The sequence below is a fragment of the Oryctolagus cuniculus genome, chromosome 7, assembly GCF_051225735.1.
Source record: "Oryctolagus cuniculus isolate XC-2025 breed Fujian yellow rabbit chromosome 7, ASM5122573v1, whole genome shotgun sequence".
In the NCBI taxonomy this organism is placed as follows: domain Eukaryota; kingdom Metazoa; phylum Chordata; class Mammalia; order Lagomorpha; family Leporidae; genus Oryctolagus; species Oryctolagus cuniculus.
In genome coordinates this window covers 51944084-51958942 of record NC_142873.1, presented here as the reverse complement: position 1 = coordinate 51958942, position 14859 = coordinate 51944084, and the positions used below count along the sequence as shown (strand labels likewise).

The 14859-nt window shown below is 43.3% G+C and overlaps 1 protein-coding gene across 2 annotated transcripts in view; it reads right to left on the bottom strand.

The window, feature by feature from the left end:
- Positions 1–14859, bottom strand: part of WARS2 (tryptophanyl tRNA synthetase 2, mitochondrial) — a 92434-nt gene that overhangs the window by 1190 nt on the left and 76385 nt on the right. For both annotated transcript variants that reach the window (XM_089300100.1, XM_002715691.6), the window contains exons 3-5: positions 13676–13756; positions 9345–9430; positions 2260–2378 (exon numbers count right to left, since the gene is read on the bottom strand). In XM_089300100.1, coding sequence (XP_089156226.1) covers positions 2260–2378; positions 9345–9430; positions 13676–13756 — 286 coding nt within the window. The remainder of the gene's footprint in view (positions 1–2259; positions 2379–9344; positions 9431–13675; positions 13757–14859) is intronic.

The window sequence follows — 14859 nt, the reverse complement described above, 5'->3', positions numbered from 1 at the left end:
CTCCTGGCTTCATTCTGGCCCAGGCCCAGCAACTGCAGGCATTTGGGGCATGAACCAGAGGATGGAAGATCTCTCTCTGTTTGCCTTCTTGTCTTTCAAATTAAAAAAAAAAAGAATAAAAATTTAAAAGATACATAATAAAAATACATAGTTTCAAAGAGCAAATACTCATTGCCAAAAATGCAAGCAGCTTATACAAGCATGAATGAAAATAAAGATCATCTGGAGTATGTGGTATTACTGTTAACAGTTTGCTCGTATATTCAGGAAGCTTTTAATGCATTAACCACATCAAAATATATACTCTTACACATATAAAATTAAATCATTCTGATTTTGTTGTGCACACTTGTACAAAAGGTTTATTTCTGTCCTCTTCTTGTGAATTTTCTGTCTGCTCCCCACTACTAATCAGCACCTGACCACACTACTGCCTGTCCTCCCTCCAAACAATTCTAACAACTTGCAACAATCCTTCCATTTCTTTACTGAAGATGAAATAAGTACATGCCAAAACACATACATGTACGTGCATGAGAAATGACTTGTTTATCGCTCTATTAGAATCAAAATGTTAAGCTGTGCTTCATAAAGCAGTGCCATTAACAATTACTTATGTTATGGCCATTACAGAAGAATAAATGTTGAAATATGTAAAGTAATAGGCCAAGACATTAAAATATTACTTACTACTAAATTAAGATTGATTTCAATGTCTGGTTGTCTTGAATCTATTTGTGTGAACTGTTGGCATAAAAGAGATTTATACATCTTATGTTTCCAAACTGATACTAGGCACATGCTATACTCTTTTACAATGCTGTCAGCTTAATAAGGATGGACAGCACTAGGTCCCACAACCTCTACCCCTACCACAAGTTTACACTGCTGTCAAAATGTTGATAGAGAGGGGCCAGCGCTGTGGTATAGCAGGTAAATCCACTGCTGTAAATCCATCCACTGTGGATTCTGCAGTGTCAGCATCCCATATGGGCACTGGTTTGAGTCCCAGATGCTCCAGTTCTGATCCAGCTCTCTGCTATAGCCTGGGAAAGCAGCAGACGGCCCAAGTCCTTGAGCCCCTGAATCCATATGGGAAGAAGTTCCTAGCTCCTGGCCTCAGACTGGTCTGGCTTCAGACTGGTCCTGCTTCAGACCTGTCCAGCTTTGGCCATTGCAGCCATTTGCGGAGTGAACCAACAGAGAGATAGCTAGCTATCCTTGCTTCTGCCTCTGTAACTCTGCCTTTCAAATAAATAAACTTTAAAAAAATGTTGATAGATATTTAAAGTTTCTTTTGTCTAGAAGATTCAGTACTTATTACAGCCTTGAAGGACAAGTTCGCCATTTCAGATTCAGTAGTGGACTATACATTTCATCTTGGTTGTCTATTTAAGAAGATGGAGGACAAGGATTATTAATTCTCTCTGGTTTATTTAGAGTATGATTCAGTAGTTTCTTTCTCATGACTTTTGTTCTGCTGCAAATATTTGGGAAGGCAAAGGTACTCTTGCTTTGGAACCTGAAGAGCTCAGTGTAGCATCCAGCGCTGCCACTATATTCACACATGACCTGAACAAAAAGTAGCCTTGCCCAGCATTAGTTCTCTCATTTCTAAAACATGGAAGGGTATGTGCCCAGGGCCAGTGCTGTGGTGCAGTAGGTTAAGCCACCACTTACTACACCAGCATCCACTAATGGAGGATAGGTTCAAGTCCCAGCTGCTCTGCTTCTGATCCAGCTCCCTGCTAGTAAGTGTGGGAAGGCAGTGGAAGATGGTCCAAGTGGTTGGGTCCCTGCTGCCATGTGGGAGACCTGGATTCAGTTCCTGACCCAGCCCTGCCTGTTGCAAGCATCTGGGATGAACCAGTGGATAATGTGTGTATGTCTGTGTGTCCCTCTCTCTCCATCTTTCTGCCACTCTGTCTTTATAACAAATAAATCTTTTTTTTAAAAAAGATATCTGTTCAACCAAATGGGAGGTATTACTTATACAACTATATATAATATTTTATACAGAAAATTATTTTTAAGTTTTAGTCATCCCATATTTCTCAATTTTAGTTATCTTTTTTCAATAGTCCAATACAATCTATTTGTTCTACATTATAGAAAACTATTAAAGTTCTAATTACAAATCATGAAGCCTGTCTACGAGAAAGCCAAGTTTAATTTCAAGAAAATTTCAAGCCTCCATCTATTATCCAATTCTCTCTTTAAAATATGCTTTGATTTAATAGTCATACATTCATTACTTACTTAGAATGGACGTGGGCACTGGAAAGAACTCCCCATACTTCTTGTTGAAACCTTGTGCTAGGTCCTGAACTAGTTCCATGTGCTGGACTTGATCCTCCCCGACAGGAACGTGTGTGGACCTTTAATAAAAGACAGAGAGCAAAACTCAGCAAGGCTCCTTCTTGGAAGGAAATGATATTGCAAGCAGCTGCATTTCCTGTGCCTATTTCACTGTTGGTGTTCAACAAATGTTCACCAACTACAGAGGGAATGTTGAGACCCAAGTCTTTATCTGTGCATCAAATGCCAACGAGACGTTTGTCTACCCTAGTTCTGTTTCTTCCACAGCAGAGGAATACAGCCATCAACACCAGCCTGACAGGGCCTTGCTGCGAGGGAGGAAGGGGATCTGAAACAGCATATGCTCTCAGCATAATTGTACTTTAAAAACACTCCTCATTCCTTCACCCAGTCAGAACACATTATCCAAGCCTGGGCCAGATGCTTCTTACCTCGGAGCTGTGGCTCGCACTTGAAAGACTCCTCACCCTATTCTTTAAATCAAAGATGGCAGAAAGCACACCAGGCAGGAGTTTTCCCTTGCAGTCACACCAGAAATAATGCAAGACCTTTTGGGGAATATGCACTCTCATTTCCAAGTAAACTGCAATCACAGGACAATTAATGTGCTATAGGGCACAGAGATGAATAAAATCTATAGGGACAATGTAGACAGATCTCAAAAGCAATGTGGAGTGGACAAAGTTACAGAAAACGTGCAAAGCACGATGACGTTTATACATGCCTTCAAAGTACACAGCAAAATATTACATTTTAAAAGATTTATTTATTTGAAAGGCAGAGTTAGAGAGAGAGACAGAGAAAGAGAGAGAGGGAGAGACAGAGAGAATCTTCCATTCACTGGCTTACTCTCCAAATGGCCAGAACAGCTAGGGCTGGGCCAGGCTGAAGCCAGGAGCCTGGAATTCATCTCAGTCTTCCCTACCTGGGTGGCAGGGGCCCAAGCATTTGGACCATCTTCCACTGCTTCTCCAGGCACATTAGCAGCAAGCTAGATCAGAAGTGCAACAGCCAGGACTCGAACAAGTATTGAGATATAGGATGCCAGTGTCACAGGTGATAGTCCAATCTGCTTTGCCACAACACTGGCCCTAGCCATCTGTATTTTATATGTACATAAACATACACATATCCATTAATATCCAACAAGATCAAGAACAAGGGGCAGGCAATGTGGTGCAGTGAGGTAAGAGGGCTACTTGCAGTGTCTGGACTCCATAATGGAATACCAGTTCAAGTCCTGCCTACTCTGCTTTTCATCTGGCTTTCTAGTAATGTGCCTGGGAAGCAGCAGATGATGGCCAAGTACTTGGGTTCCTACCATTCACATGGGAGACAAGGATGAAGTTGCTGGCTCTTGGCCCAGCCCCAGCTGTTGTAGCCATTTGGGGAGTGAACCAGTGGATGGAAGATTTCCATCTGTCCCTCTGCCTTTCAAATAAATAAATAATTTTTTTAAAAAGATGAAGGATAAGATAGTAAAAGAAAGATACTAACTACAAAAGACCTTGGTGTAGGGTACACTATGACTTTTCTCAAACAGGATCATTTTCCTTTTTTTTTTTTTAATTTTTTATTTATTTTTTTGACAGGCAGAGTGGACAGTGAGAGAGAGAGACAGAGACAGAGATAAAGGTCTTCCTTTGCCGTTGGTTCACCCTCCAATGGCCACCGCAGCCGGCGCGCTGCGGCCGGCACACCGCGCTGATCCGATGGCAGGAGCCAGGTACTTATCCTGGTCTTCCATGGGGTGCAGGGCCCAAGTACTTGGGCCATCCTCCACTGCACTCCCGGGCCACAGCAGAGAGCTGGCCTGGAAGAGGGACAACCGGGACAGAATCCGGCGCCCTGACCGGGACTAGAACCTGATGTGCCGGCGCCGCAAGGTGGAGGATTAGCCTAGTGAGCCGCGGCGCCGGCTCATTTTCCTTTTTGATAGTTAATTCAGACACCAATATCAACGCATACTGCTAGAGATAGTCACACAACTGGGCAGCAACCCTGCTATGGGTAGAAACTGTATTTGAAATGGATAGTTCACATACCTGATCATGTAATCCTGAAATATAAATGGCTCAGTACAGGAATGCTGAGAACTATTTTAATTGAAAGAAAATAGGGACAGAACAATGACTGGAACAGCAAAATGCAGGGACATGGCAGTGGACCAGGGAGTGGTTTCTCTCCTGTCAAGGCAGTAAATGGATGTAGGAAATTCTACAAAAGGACCCTTAGGGCCACATCCATTGCTGTCTTCTACATGGTATGGAGCAGAGAGCACTGGCTCCCTGAGTGGTAACAACACAAGATGCTCTTTGCTGTGCATCCCTCAGAGCCCTGCATGGTGCTCTCACTTTCCATGCACTCGGCTCACCCTTGCAAATTCTTCTTCTTTGGCTGGACTTTGCTACTCTCGTCTGGTAATTACTGCGGGGCTGACACACACAGGTCACCTTGACTCCCCAAACCAAATTAGCCAACAGAGCAGGTTAGAAAGCAATTACAGTAGCCCATAGGAAATCACAATGGACTGCAACTAACACAGAAAAAACAATTACCATAATCAATACACTTTAAGCACATCAAAATGAACATTTCCACATGTCAAAATGGTTCCAGATTCCCAAAGCAACCAAACTAAACAGAAAACACATTTAGTTTTCATAATGACGCTGCATGCGTCTTTGCCTAATGTCAGATCCTTGCCTCTTTTTCTTCCAATTCTATGGGGCTTTGCTTTTTTAAAAAAGGATTAAAAAAATATCTTAATTTTTTTCACCTGGTCCCACTGCTCCATTTGGCATTTTCATCTGATTTTAGTTTGTTTGTTTCTAGTCTTCTCTCACCTCCCATAATTTATCTCGGCCTTTACTTCCCATCCGTTGAGTTTACACTTCACATTAATTCAGCCTGTCTTTGATTCTACTCACTTATGGGGCTTACGCTCTTCACATTTCCAAGCTCTCTCCTCATAGGCTTCCTTTCCCTTCAAATAATTTAGTGCTGTGCTTTTAAAATTTATACCCCACATAATGATATCCATATTAATGTCTACTCTTTCTCTCCATTTTCGTTTTTTTTTTCTTGCCCTGACTGTGCCTTCTTAGACACAACATAAAACAAAAGTCTTTCATAATTTTGATTGTTATAACTTCTGTCACATAATAATGCGTCTGATCTTCTTCTCTGGTGACTAAACCATTTTTCTTTTGCTTGGTTCCTTATTGCCTCTGCGTTTACTCGGGATCCACCCCACCCCTCTAGCAGAATTAGTGTCCAGATGAATAATCTTCGCCTGCATGTATCTGCTCACAGATTGGTTCTCGCTCTCTCCTTTCTTCTACTCCTTTGGCTGTGTTTGTGAGGGTTTAGTGCTGCTACTTTAAACAGCCTTGCTGGCACAGGAATTTGGTGGTGGTTCTCCTGTCAAAAAGGATAAATTCCCCATCGCGGGTGGCTTGCTGGGGATTCTAGAATGACTTTCCAATTCAGCGGTTATTTACCCAAGACCCACGATGTGAAAGGGCCAGTGCCAGGTGCTGTGAGAGACAGAATAACCACTGGCCTGCACAAGGTATACGGCCCCAGGAGGAGAGGTAAATGGAATAAAGGTATACATTCTGCCGGCTGGGCGTGTCTCAGTTATCGCCCGTCTCAGTGAATGCACCACCACCAGTCCAGGGGTGTGAGAATCGTGGGGGCACAGAAGTGAGTCACCCAGTGTGAGGATCCGACTGCTGCTTCTGAGGACATGAGAGACACCCTCGCAGGGAGCCTGCCTTGCTCTCACTCACAGCCAGTCCTTTGTGAAGCCACACCTGCTTCACCTCCTAAATATCTCCTTCATTTGCCCACTTCTCTTCATCTTTACTGTCAGCATCAAGGCCCAAACTAGCATCATGGGACAGTCTCAAATAGACTGCCCCAGCTACTCCTCCAGCTCAGTCTTTATGTTTGAATCAGTGCTCATTTGAAAGGATAAGTCACATCAAATGCACTCTGTCCTTCTCACTGTGTTTTCGACAGTTCTGGATTTTTTGATGGCATCTCAGCACAATTCTCTCCCTTCTGCGCTGTCTCTTGATTTTTAGGGACCAGAAGCCTGGACACTACACTTCTCAGGCTTCCCTTTCCCAGTGGCTGGAAGGAAGAAAGCAAAAGAAGAGAAATAACTGCTCAGACGGTGGTAGGTAAATATTAGCAGAATGTACAAATGAGGTTTGACCAGCTCCTAACAGTCTCATAAAAAATCCAGCACTGACTGGCCCCATGGAGAGTGGCAGTCTCCAAAGCAGCCTTAGAACTCTCAACTCCTAACACAGCTCCCAAGACGCTTCTTCCAAGGGCCCTCAGTGCAGTGCTCTGCTCCTCACTTCCTTTCTGAGACTTCTCACCAATCACCTGACTTTCTGCTCATTTTGTTCTTTTCCTTTGGCTTGGTGTCTGCATACTCAGTTTTCTGAGGTTTCTGTCTCTTCATTTTATATGTCCTTCCAGTTTCTGTTTTCTCTGTCTTCTTCTCATCTGTCCACAATTCTCTGATTAGCCCTGGTGGTCACTCTTATCTCTATCGGAATACTCTCAGCAGCACTGCTTGGAAAGCTCATTGCTTTGTCTGGAGAATGGAAACAACACTGCCCACCTATCACAAGCAGATGATGCCTGTGCAGTACCTTCCACGATGCCTGGGCAGTAACACTCGATTCATGTTAACTCCTTCCTTCCCTTTCCCTCAGGGCCACACAGTGTGTCTTTTTCTGGACCAATGAAATTATAGGTACTTAAGAAGTATTTGCTATTAATAAAAACTGTATGTGTGTGCGTGTGCATGTGTGTGTCACTATAGATGCTAATATATCCACAATGGTGAGGAAGAGGGAAAATAATTTAGTGTCTGTTCTTTCTTTTTTTTTTTTTTTTTTTTTTTTTTTTTTTTTTTTTTTGACAGGCAGAGTGGACAGTGAGAGAGAGAGACAGAGAGAAAGGTCTTCCTTTGCCGTTGGTTCACTCTCCAATGGCCGCCGCGGCCAGCGCTCTGCAGCCAGTGCACCACGCTGATCCGATGGCAGGAGCCAGGTACTTCTCCTGGTCTCCTATGGGGTGCAGGGCCCAAGCACTTGGGCCATCCTCCACTGCACTCCCTGGCCACAGCAGAGAGCTGGCCTGGAAGAGGGGCAACCGGGACAGAATCCGGCGCCCCGACCGGGACTAGAACCCGGTGTGCCGGCGCCGCTAGGTGAAGGATTAGCCTAGTGAGCCGCGGTGCCGGCCTTGTCTGTTCTTTCTTAAACATATCTGCTATTTATCATCCTTTCAAGTTAAGATAGTCTCAGTCCTCTATTCCTGGGTTCCTTATCAAGCTCTGCCAAAACAAGTACTTAAATCTTTATAGACTTATCTGGAAGGCTCCTCTTCCCATTCTTGACCCTTGTGTTTATTCTCTGGCCCACCTATAATTGACTTGAGTCAACCTTTTTTGGGGAGGCCAGAGGCTTGCTGGTAGTTTTTGAAAAAACACAAATGTTTTACCCATCCCTCAGTATACCCACCTAAATAACCATATGAAACATATATTCAGAGACATTTTGGCTATAAACTTTTTCAAAATCTAGAAATATCTAAAACCAAATAAACCAATACCAAGAAATACTCCCAAGTTCTTGATCTCTATTACAGGGAAAACCATAGTATAGGCTAAAACATCAGACTGGGCTTGAGTCCTGCCTGCTACTTATTATCAAGCAATTTTTAAGGAATTTTTAAATTTGAAAGGAAGGCTATTAAGACAAGAAGAAATATACCTTGGCAGGGTGAGTGCTCTGTAAACCAAGCCGACTTTATTTTAGCTGTCTGAATGTTTTGTAGGCCCTGGCTAGCTCTACGGAGTGAAGAGCTCGCCATCCTCTGTGGTGTACTTTTGAGGCCCTTAAGAGACAGCAGTGGCTGAACGAATGGCTCACCGGTGCAGGAAAGGGGAGGGCACCCTGTAAATTAACTCTATAGTCTAATATAGTAGCCACAAGTGGCCACTTAAGTTTAATGTAATTAGAATTTAACATAAAATTCAGTTTCTGTCTCACTAGTGACATTCCAAATGTTCAACAGCTGCTGTGGCTGGTGGCTACAATATCAGAAAATGTGGCTACAGAACATTTCCATAATCATGGCAAGTTCTATTAGATAGTCTTGTGTCATTGAGTCTGGATAACATAAAAAATCCATATTTTAACTCCTGAAATTTAACTCTTTTTTTCTTTCAGATTTTATTTATCTATTTGAGAGGCAGAGTTACAGAGAGAGAGGAAGACAGAGAGAAAGGCCCTCCATCCACTGGTTCATTCCCCAAATGGCTGCAACAGTGGGAGCTGGGCCAACCCTATCCCAGGAGTCAGGAGCTTCTTCTGGGTTCCCCACAGAGGTGCAGGGGTTCAAGCACTTGGGCCATCCTCCACTGCTTTCCCAGGCCACAGCAGAGAGCTGGATCAGGAGAAGAGTAGCCGGGACATGAACCAGCGCCCATATGGAATGCCAGCACCACAGGTGGATGCTTAGCCCACAGTACAGGCCCTCGAAGAAATTTAATTCTTACTGGGGAAATATATATGTATATATAGAGAGACTGTATCTAAACTTCCTGGATTTGGCTCCTGGCACCAAGCATTGCTAGCTTTCACGATTTTGGGTACACTAAATGACTATTCTGAGTCTCACCTTCCCTGTCTGTAAGATGAGATGATCACAGTGCCAGTTTAATAAGGTCTGGTGAGGACTGACGTGTATATAGCACTTACAACACTTTCCAGTACATATCCAGTGTTACTTAGGTGTTAACACTGTAGTACTAGTTTCTCATGGACACATACTTCTATCATTTAGTCCCTACTACTGGGGGATACAAATGGATTCATGTGTCTTAGTCTTTCTGTGTCCCTTCCCCAATAACCAAGTTTCTGCCTGATTGATAGGTTATGACACCCTCCTGTCATCACAGGTATTCACGAGACCAGGGTGGGCTCGCTCCTTACTTATACAGCAGAACGTCGGCTGCCTGGAGTACTGGGTATGTTAGCAGGCCCATGGTTCCATCGTGCTTCTGCTTGCCCGCCTTCGCCTGTAGGGGTGAAAAGAGAGGAGGGGGAAGAATCTGACTTGAGCTGAATGATATTGCTCAATTAAGAAAATTTCAAAGCAGGCCAAGTGTGATCTGAAGCCACCTGTGGTAACACCACACCTTGGTTCCTTTCAGGAACTCCAGCTCTCATCTGCCTGCTTGCTGTCATGCTCCAGGGTTAGGCAGAAACGAGAAGAGTCCAGTTCACCTGTGCCTCTTTAAAGGATCTGGCATTGCCACTATTTCGTCTTCATTTTCTTAAAGCAAGGGCATAGGGGTTTTCTAGGTTCCAAATCAGATGAACTACAGATTTCACAGACATGGTCAGAAACTGTCATGCAATTAAATTTCTACATAGCAACGTGAGTTAACATCAAAAGCCCTGTTGTTCAGCAGTGGAAACCTCCTAGAACATCATGAGCCATGGTACTGACCAAACTGTAATGTTTCCTTAAAATCACATTCAAGAAAACCAAAAAACAAAAACCATAACATTTAAAAAATGTACCTAACACATGTTAATCCAACCAATCCTGATTATTTGTCTTGACCTTCCAGTTATTAAAATGTGAAAGCATTAAGGATAAAGCAATTTCCAGCAAGAGTACAGGTTGTATAGACCAACATCATTTCCTTTTAAAAATTTATTTATTTATTTTATTTGAAAGGTAGAAGCATAGAGACAGAGAGAGGCAGAGATATAGATAGATAGATAGATAGATAGATAGATAGATAGATAGATAGATAGATTTCCCATCTACTGGTTCAGTCCCCAAAAGCCCTCAATAGCTGTGGCTGGGTCAGGTTGAGGCTGGGAGCTGGGAAATCTCGCATGTGGGTGGCAGGGACTTAACTACTCGAGCCACCATTGCCTCCTCCCAGACTACACATTAGCAAGAAGCTGAAATGGGGGGCAGAGCTGGAACCCAAGCTCAAGCACTCTCATGGATGTGGGTGTCCCAAGCAGCATCTTCACCAGTGTATCACATGCCTCCCCACCCCCTAAATAATTTTTTATTGGAGAAGTTGATGGAAACACCAGAGGTGATATTAGAAATATTGATGAACTGGTGAGCAATATGAGTTGACTATAAACTACTAGTGTGGTCACTAACATGAACCCTAATAATATGAACTTCTTACTGCAGTTGAACATTGCTAGCTTGTAATTTGGCTTTCTGAGTAGAGTTACTTATTAGAAGGGAATATTATATGCAGTTCCAAAGCCTAGGTATCCCATCTCTTGAAAAATAATAAGCAGATATTTTAGTGTATGGACAAATCTTACTCAGTCAATGTGAATCCACTTCTCTCAAGTCCAATTATTTCAGCATGGACCAACTGAACTGCATATTTGTGTGATTCTGAGGACCAAGTTCATTGGTCCATAAATCAGTCTTCTTCCACCAGTGTGCACTCACACCCTTTAAGGATGTATCTGAAAAGGCAAAAGCTTCTGGCTTTAACCATCTTAATTTCAATGTTCCATAATTTAGTCACAAACTTAAATTTTCTGGTTATATCTCAAGTAGTTTCTGACTTACAGCAACTAATTCTATAGGCCATTCAAAGGAAATTTGGAAGCTTGAACATATAACTGCTTCAATACATCCCCTGATTGCAGTGTCCATGATAAAGGCTAATTCTCGGTTCACACTGGGTAAAGACAGTGAAAACTTAATTTGGATATAAGCAAATGGAAACAGAACCAAGTTTTAAAATTTGCTACTGCATTAGATTTACAGACTTTTTATATTAGCATGCTGGACCTTGAAATTATGAGGGAAGAGGGGAGATATGGAGGACATTAATATTTATTGAGTGCCTATTTTGTGCCTCAGATGCCTTACATATCTGTTATTCATTATCCTCCCAGCAACCCTGGCCCCGTCCTTCCAATTCACTGTTCTACCCCTCACTGTCCCAATAAAAATCTTGCTAGGTGGTCTTATCAGATTCTTCTATAGCTCTGGAATTCTGCCCTCGGAGCACTTTGCACACTTTCTCATGACTTTTTAGAATGTCTCTCCCCAAGCAGACCACAGCCTCAAGAAGGGGCTGTTGATCACTGTCTCTTCAGCACCCAGTATGACACAAGCTCACAGACGCAGCACTAGTATGTGTTGCTTCAAGAATGACTGGAGGAAGCAATCACATGCCCTAAGATAGGACTGGGATTTGAAGTCCCTGCTTTTCCCACAAAGAAGAAATTGTGGAGCAGTGGAAAGGCTTCTCCAGAATAATCATTGTGTTTGCTAATACTGTGCTATCAGGAAGACCTTCCATGCTGTTTTAAAGTGGGAACAGTTCCCTTGATATTAGTATTCAGTTCCTATAAACACGAATTTACAGCATTAAATTAAATGGCAGAGGTAATCTGATAAAATGTGAAAGTCTTGCCTAAAACAAAAAAATATGGTAGAGAATATTACAAATTTTTGTTTCTAATTTCAGGCAGGTAATGAATCCTTAGCATTACCAATGATGTTTTATTTATCTAATGTTGGTTTGTCTGAGCTCCCATAACAAACCATCACAGCCTGGGTGGTTTATAAACAGCAAAATCTCTTTCTCACATTTCTGGAAGCTAGGAAGTCTACAGTTAGGACAAAGTTCAGGGTCTAGTTAGGTCACTCTTCTTGCTTCATCAACTGCACCTTCTAGCTGTGTCTGGGAGTTCTCTTGGGTCTCTTACACAAAGGCTCTAGTCCCATCCATGTGGGTGCAACCCTTGTGATTTAATCAGGAAAGCCCCTGCCTCCTCATCCCAGAACAGCAATTTTGCTGGGTCACCCGGATTCAGAACACAGCATTTGGGCACTGCCAGTTTAAAGCTCTATTTCTTTCTGCTCCACGTGAAGGCTTCTGAAGACCAAATTCCGTGGAAACCAATGGCCCTGAAAATATGCTTGAAAGAAGCCCGAAACTGAATTAGTGTTGACATAGTTTGGGGCCATCTACCCTTGGGTTATCCAATTGCAAAAATAAATGGAAGTAAAGTACTATGAATTATCCAATTTATCTTTCTCAGCTCAATTTCTTAGAGAAAGTACAGTTTTAATTTTTCTGTGGGTTTGAACTGCTGCCTGGACTGAACTTGTTTAAATGTTAAATAAAATGTTGTCTCTTCTCCCCACAATGAAAATGTTCTTTCCTTACTGCCAGCTAATTCCAACTGGGATGGGAGGCAGCTGCAAGGCCCAGTAAGTCAGAAATTGTGACTATTTGTTAATTATAATGCGGCAGGTTCAAAATCATTATTATTAAGTCTATCCAAAGGTAAGTCTGATTCAACAGGACTTTTTTTAAAGATTTATTTATTTATCTGAAAGTCAGAATTACACAGAGAAAGGAGAGGCAGAGAGAGAGAGAGGTCTTCCATCAGCTGGTTCACTCCCCAACTGGCTGCAATGGCCAGAACTGTGCCGATCTGAAGCCAGGAGGCAGCAGCTTCCTCTAGGTCTCCCATGTGGGTACAGGGCCCCAAGGACTTGGACCATTTTCTACTGCTTTCCCAGGCCATAGCAGAGAGCTAGATCGAAAGTGGAACAGCTGGGACTCAAACTGGTGCCCATACAGAATGCAGGCATTGCAGGCAATGGCTTTACCCGCTAACCCCTAAACCACAGCGTCAGCCCCTCAACAGCATTTTTTTTACGTGGAAAGGAATTTTGGAAAGCCCTTTTACTTTCTGTGTAATACCCAGAGGCAGAAAAGTTAAAGATGCTATTCCAGGGACAAATGTTGTGGCGCAGTGGGTTAACGCCTTAGCCTGAAGCGCCGGGTCTCATATGTGCATGGGTTTGAGACTCGGCTGCTCCACTTCCAATCCAGCTCTCTGCTATGGCCTGGGAAAGCAGTAGAAGACGGCCCAAGTCCTTGGACCCCTGCACCCAAGTTGGAGACCTGGAAGAAGCTCTTGGCTCCTGGCTTCGGATTGGTGCAGTTACAGCCATTGCAGCCAACTGGGGAGTGAACCAGTGGATGGAAGACCTCTTTCTCTCTCTCTCTCTCTTGTCTCTCTTCTCTCTGTGTAACTCTGACTTTCAAATAAGTAAATAAATCTTAAAAACAAACAAACAAACAAAAAACCAAGATGCTATTCCAACCATGAGGAGTAGCAGGGCCGGGGTTGGAGAGGAGAGTGGAAGGATAAAAAACAGGATTCCCACAGCCTAACAGAAAATAAACAAAAAGGGAAAAACAGCATTCTTTCTGTTTATTAAACAGCTCACTGGCACTTACCTTCCACTGGTGCAAGTGTTGTAATCGAGGTAATCTGACCATGCAGGTAAGGATCCAACTTAGTTGTGTGTGTTCAGACACCTAAAGACATCAAGTAGAACATTAACAAAAGGGACCAACATGTTCTTGCATGTAAGACAAAGCTATTACAGAAAATGGGTATTTTCTTAAATGGCTGAAAATACCTCAAGTCAAGATTATTAAAAGAATGACAGGGAAAGGTGGCTTAGTTCTGATTCACAGAGTCTTAGATTAAGAAATCATAAAAGCCCGCTGATGGAACAACTAACCGAGTGTTGAAATCCTCCCCTCTGCACCCTCTAGCAGTGAGGTGGCCAGCCTCTGCTTCAGCATCTCCAGTGAGAGGGTCCCATTATGTCCTGAGACAGCTGTTCTTAAAAAGCCACACTTACTAAAAAGACACATGCACACACACAAACACACACTCACACACACTGGTTTCAAGACCTCTCTAAATAACTTACAGCTATAATACTTCACTTGTCAATGGTAGTAGAGAAAAATGTGGAGCTTGGGGCCGGCGCTGTGGTTCACTTGGTTAATCCTCTGCCTGCGGCGCCAGCATCCCATACGGACGCTGGGTTCTAGTCCTGGTTGCTCCTCTTCCAGTCCAGCTCTCTGCTGTGGCCCAGGAGTGCAGTGGAGGATGGCCCAAGTGCTTGGGCCCCTGCACCTGTGTGGGAGAACAGGAGGGGGCACCTGGCACCTGGCTTCAGATCAGTGTAGTTTCGGCCGAAGTGGCCATTTGGGGGGATGCAATGGAGGGAAGACCTTTCTCTCTGTCTCTCTCTCTCTGTCTATAACTCTACCTGTCAAATAAATTTTTTTAAAAGTGGAGCTTAAAATTAAATACTGAATTCTTTAGATCTAGAATGATTTGAAATTTAGGGTTCATTTTGCCATCCCATCATCCAAAAGGGCATTTTAAAAAAAGATTAATTTATTTGAAAGGCAATGTGACAGAGAGAGAAGGAAAGACAGAGATCTTCCATCCTTTGGTTCACACCCTACATGGCTGCAATAGCCAGGGATGGGCCAGGCCGAAACCAGGAGCCAGCCCAGAACTCCACTCGGGTCTCCCATGCGGATATCAGGGATCCAAGTACTTGGGCCATCATGCACTGCCTCCCCAAGTGCATTAGCAGGAAGTTGGATCAGCAGCA